At 31.9% G+C, this 6,302-nt stretch overlaps 1 protein-coding gene across 3 annotated transcripts in view; it reads right to left on the minus strand.

Moving 5' to 3' along the window:
* Window positions 1-6,302, minus strand: part of LOC145297828 (mediator of RNA polymerase II transcription subunit 12-like protein) — a 167,678-nt gene that overhangs the window by 120,134 nt on the left and 41,242 nt on the right. For all 3 annotated transcript variants that reach the window (XM_080144154.1, XM_080144153.1, XM_080144152.1), the window contains exon 13: window positions 1,474-1,605. In XM_080144154.1, coding sequence (XP_080000280.1) covers window positions 1,474-1,605 — 132 coding nt within the window. The remainder of the gene's footprint in view (window positions 1-1,473; window positions 1,606-6,302) is intronic.

Here is a 6,302-nt window from a genome sequence, read left to right on the forward strand (position 1 = left end):
ATTTTACCATTTCATTCCTAATGCATCCTAAGTTAGATGTCACATTTTATATTCTGTTTTATTTTAATCTTCATTTTACCATTTCATTCCTAATGCATCCTAAGTTAGATGTCACATTTTACATTCTGCTTTATTTTAATCTTCATTTTACCATTTCATTCCTAATGCATCCTAAGTTAGATGTCACATTTTACATTCTGTTTTATGTTAATCTTCATTTTACCATTTCATTCCTAATGCATCCTAAGTTAGATGTCACATTTTATATTCTGTTTTATTTTAATCTTCATTTTACCATTTCATTCCTAATGCATCCTAAGTTAGATGTCACATTTTATATTCTGTTTTATTTTAATCTTCATTTTACCATTTCATTCCTAATGCATCCTAAGTTAGATGTCACATTTTACATTCTGTTTTATTTTAATCTTCATTTTACCATTTCATTCCTAATGCATCCTAAGTTAGATGTCACATTTTATATTCTGTTTTATTTTAATCTTCATTTTACCATTTCATTCCTAATGCATCCTAAGTTAGATGTCACATTTTATATTCTGTTTTATTTTAATCTTCATTTTACCATTTCATTCCTAATGCATCCTAAGTTAGATGTCACATTTTATATTCTGTTTTATTTTAATCTTCATTTTACCATTTCATTCCTAATGCATCCTAAGTTAGATGTCACATTTTATATTCTGTTTTATTTTAATCTTCATTTTACCATTTCATTCCTAATGCATCCTAAGTTAGATGTCACATTTTATATTCTGTTTTATTTTAATCTTCATTTTACCATTTCATTCCTAATGCATCCTAAGTTAGATGTCACATTTTACATTCTGTTTTATTTTAATCTTCATTTTACCATTTCATTCCTAATGCATCCTAAGTTAGATGTCACATTTTACATTCTGTTTTATTTTAATCTTCATTTTACCATTTCATTCCTAATGCATCCTAAGTTAGATGTCACATTTTATATTCTGTTTTATTTTAATCTTCATTTTACCATTTCATTCCTAATGCATCCTAAGTTAGATGTCACATTTTACATTCTGTTTTATTTTAATCTTCATTTTACCATTTCATTCCTAATGCATCCTAAGTTAGATGTCACATTTCCATATATCTAATCTTTCTTCCTTTTTGAAGAGAAGCTTGAGGCTTGGAAATGCCTAGTTATAAAGATTGTTTATAACCTCTCCGTCCAATGATGTTTCTTCCTTATTGAACTGACAAATTCATATGTAGCCTTATTCATATTTACTTCATCTTTTCTATAACTTTATTTACATTCTTATGCTCCACCCCACATGTTGAGCTTCTTATATCTGTATAAGTCCATCGAAAAAAAAAAACCTTTTAATATTCTTTAATCCCTTCTGAAAACACACACACACACAAATATATATAGTAAGAAAAAAAATCCAACGTGGGAATGGCACGATAAAAAGAGCATATTCTTACCTCATTGCGCATATCATTCTGACGCCTTTCCAACAGCTTGGCAACAACGACAGCTCGATAGTTGCCTGTCCGCTGTATGGTAACTGCCCAGTCAATTAACAGTTTAATGATGGGGTCATCACTGACAAGTGGCTGTTAAAACAGACAAAGAGAAAAAATATGTATTAATCAAATTTCATAAATTTTTATCTTTTGCAAGTTTGTGCTTGTATTATGACATAAAATCACTGTTGCTATATTTCATTCATCAAACAAGATTTGCAATCAGATGCAGATTTGTCATCAGGTTGAGAATTATTACTATTCCAAGTTTTATAAAAAAAAAATAAAGGAGTCTTATTGTTAAGTAATAACATGGTTAAAAGTTAAATTAGTTATTATGGATCGATTTGTGTATCTATTTATCTGTCCAGTGCTATTGTTTGTTTATATTGGGAGTTATTTATTGTTTATAGAATAAAGTGTAGCAATGGGTTTTAGCTGAGAATGTTTACATAAATTGGCTGGGTTAAATAAACAAAATGGCCATGGGCAGGCGTACGTGCAAAAGTCGCATGTTGAGAGATGTGTGCTTTTTAATGATGTAACGTAACGGAACTGAGGTCGGGAAGGTTAGAGAAAGGAGTAGAATTTGAGTTTGGTCATGGAAGTGAAAAGACGTGCTTCAAAAAGGCAGGAAGTGGGCTGTAAAGAACAAGCATGTATAGACGTGATGCAGACTCCTTGTGAAAACCATTTGAGACAGCTGAAATAAATTTATATTTTAAAAATATAAAGTGTTGTTCTGTGGTTTTAGAAAAGAAAGAAGAACAGCGGTCTCAATTGGTTATAGTGTTGATAATTTCATGTTTCATCATGGAGCTCAGCAGTGAAGATAGAACTCTTGAAGAAAGAAAAGGTATGAAGCATATATTATTCTTCTCATAATCCGTGTGATAACTGATACAACATGACTCAGTTTATACATCGATATCATATCCCCTGGGTAAACAACAATACATGCAATTTAAATGTTTTTATCTAGTGCCGTTCGGAGAACAATATATATCACCCTCCTATCTCTGACTATGTAATAGTTTTTCTCACAAGTTTTTCAAATTTCTTCAACTTGCTCATTTATTTGACAAGGGAAGATAACTCATGATACGATGCATCATGATTGATGATACTTTGAAAATTAATTTGACGATTATGAAGACAAAAACTAACTAAATCTAGGGTGATAGAGAATGCTAGCATAATGATTAAATTTGATATCATTCCAGAATTCAGAAGCGATAGAAGTGATAAAAATGTACATTATTGGCTCATCAGATTTTCAAACAAGGAATAGTGGAATCATTTTTTTTCATTATTCCATGGGGTTTCAAAAAATTTATACTTTTCTCTGCAGAGTTAATAACTAGCAGAGTAAAATAAAGAACTTGTTAATTCATAGTGATGGAACAATTCCAATATTTTTCTCCATTTGGTACTAAATTCCCAATTCTGACTCTTTATAAATTTATAAATATTTAACTATAAATTTGTTATTTTTTTACTGTAAAAACATGTTGAACGTGCATATATTTTCTCAAACGTAAACACGCACTTGTGTGAAGATGATCTGTAGATTTTAATTTTACTGATAGTTTGAAATCAAATATTTGTTTTATTATTACTACCTGCAATGGAAGATTTTGTTTTAAAGAAAATCAAATAAAAAGAAAATTATAGGAATCGTTTTGTGACATCGGAAAACAGACAGCCATTTTTTCCGATTCTGATACCCCAAAAAGTTCCAATTTTTCCAATTCCGGATTAATTGTTCCAATATCACTAATAAGCATAACATTAAAAATTTTAAATTGGGATTATAAATCTAATCTGAAAGCAAAATCTAGTCAATTTATATATTAATACGATAGCGTGTGCATTATTTTCTGTGTCAGGCTTACATTGGGGTCATTTAATTGTTATGTACTTCCATTTCTTGTAATAAATAATTTTACCAAGAATTCTTCATAAGTTTTGGTTTCGGTTTTGATTATAGCTAATGGCACTCCAATAATCTATTTTTTATAAATAATTTTATCAAGAATTCTTCATAAGTTTTTGTTTCGGTTTCAATTATAGCTGAAGGAACTAAAGTTATATATATATATATATATATATAAGTCTGGGATTCAGTTTCAATTCAAGCTGATGAAGCCAAGTCATAGATATATTTTTTATTTTTGAAATCGCAACTTTATCAGAATATTAACTCTATAATTATATATACGAAATCTGCAAGAATTAAAACATCATAAGCATATTTTATAACCTGGCTATGCCGGGCGGCCCTGCTAGCATGGATAAATACTTTTGCAGTTTTAACAAAATTCGGGACAAGATCAAAGTGTAGTATCTGTTCTTCAGATGCTGCACTTCCATTTCTTGTTCTTTCAGTGGAGGAGAAATCCTTCACGACTGAGACAATTTTTATTTTTGTACCTTTTCTCCACGTTAAAAAACGACCCTGGTGTCTAACTCTGTCCCGTGGGGAGGCATAGTAAATAGGTACAATAATATCAGATCGCTGAACATCTACAGAATGCCAACATCAATATATTACATATGAATCAGTCCCGTGGGGAGGCATAGTAAATAGGTACATATGAATCAGTCCCCTGTGGAATTTCCTCGGGTTCCACTATTATTATTATTATTATTATTATTAAATTAAGTTAGAAACTAATGAAAAACAAAGGTAAAGATATCTGCTCTCAAAATCAATATAAAAAATCCTTAGTCAGAAAAGAATATTAACACTGACTTTTTGAAACGGATACATTTTTGAAACGGATACATTTTTGAAACTCCATATAAAAAACTTTTACTATATGTTTTGTTTTTAATATTTAATGATTCAATAAATAATGGAAATTTAAATTTTTCTGTAAAACGATATGTAGAAAAACGATATGCAGAAAAAGAGGCAGAGAGACAAGAAATATGAGGTGGCTTCAATAAGTTTCCAGACTTTTTTTGAACAGGTTTTTAAATTGTTGTGGATTTTTTTTTATAAATTCAGCATGCTATTACTATACATCTTATGAGATGACAGATCATTTTTATGAGTTCAGGTTCAAATGAACAGTTACAGTAGGAAATGGAATGACCCTACTAAAGCCTGATTGTCACAGCTGGTGAATTTCAAAAATGTAATCTGGATGTGAGGACATTTTAGAAGAATGATATGCAATAAAATTGTGTTTTAAACTTGGAAAAAATGTCACAGAAACGTATGGAATGCTTCAGGCTGCTTTTGGACCATCTTGCATGAATTAAGCATCAGTTTTGGAGTGGCATAAGAGATTCAAGGAAAGCAGGGAGTCTGTGAGGGATGATGAGAGGTGAAAGAGGAGTAAGGAAGTCAGAACACCAAAGTTGATTGGCCAAATAAAAAATTTCATAGATAAGGACTGTCATGTGTCTATACCGACAAGAAGTGTGCAATTTGATATGTGGGAACTGTACACACAATTATTCGCAAGGAGCTGAAGATGTGGAGGATTTGTGCAAACTTTGTCCCAAGGGTGCTCAGAGAAGATCGGAAAGATGTCATGACCAAAATAGGCATCAAGACACTTCCTCACCCTCCCTATAGTCCAGACCTTGCTCCCTGTGATATTTGGATATTTCCTAAGCTCAAGAAAAACCTTAGAGGCTGTCGTTATGAGATAATTGAGGAGTTGAAAGAGGCTGTGATGAGTCATTGACAGGCTCGCACAATAGAACTTCCCAGAAGTTGTTGGAATCGTACAAGTGCATTGCAGCCGGACGAGAGTTTCATGTGTGTACTATTTATAAAATTGCCTATACGAAAAAGTCTGGAAACTTATTGAAGGAACCTCATATATGTATTTATTTCCACAGCAAAACAATGTTGCAGCTCACACGAGTTATGCAAGTTAACATACTGAAAGTCCAAGACTAGTTTCATGCTCATTTTTGCCTCATCAGTTAACCATATCCAAAGTTAGAATTCAAAACACGAACCCCTTGCATGTGAGATGAGTACCCTGCTACCAGAGCAACCACGCCATACACAAGAAAGCTTGTGTCAATTCTGATACTGTTTGACTGTAGAAATAATTACATGTCAGATTCTTAGAATTCTAATATTAATTTGCTCGCTTAACTTGTTGGATGTTATCATCCTAATGAGTGTCAAAACTCGTCACTTGTGAGATATCAGCTTCGGTTCTCAGTGATTAGATGAAGTAGACACATTTAATAGTCAGATGACACCACAGTTTGCTTAATCTGTGTTAGGTAATAGACTTTCTTGTGAATAACTCAGTTACTCAAGTAGAAGGGTACTCTCCTCACATGCAAGAGATTCGGATTTCAAATACCAAGCTCGGATGTGTTTAAATGAGGAAGAAACTCAAATCTTGAAATTCATGTATGCTAGCTTGCATGGCTCATGTGAATTGCGACGTTGCTTGACTGTGGAAATAATTATATCTCACATTTTGAATATATATATAGTTCATCGAACACTTTTTGATAAACACAGGAGTTTCAGTAGATTGACATCTAGGAAACGAAAACTATACAACCATAATATAATCTCCCCTAAATTGCCGACCACTCTACAGCATGTCTTATTAAATACTAACATGGGGACAAAATCCAACATATATGTGAAGGAGAGGGAAAATGTAGAGTTGTGTAGAGGTGAAATTTATAACAAAAATATCTTCTATATAATAAAATGACTGCAGAAATTCCCCTCTGGACCAAAGTATCATAGGTTTGCAACAAGAGATGCCACATACAAATTCATTATATCTAGGCTA

This window comes from Euprymna scolopes, chromosome 18 (genome assembly GCF_053919585.1).
Source record: "Euprymna scolopes isolate OS-2025 chromosome 18, ASM5391958v1, whole genome shotgun sequence".
NCBI lineage: Eukaryota > Metazoa > Mollusca > Cephalopoda > Sepiida > Sepiolidae > Euprymna > Euprymna scolopes.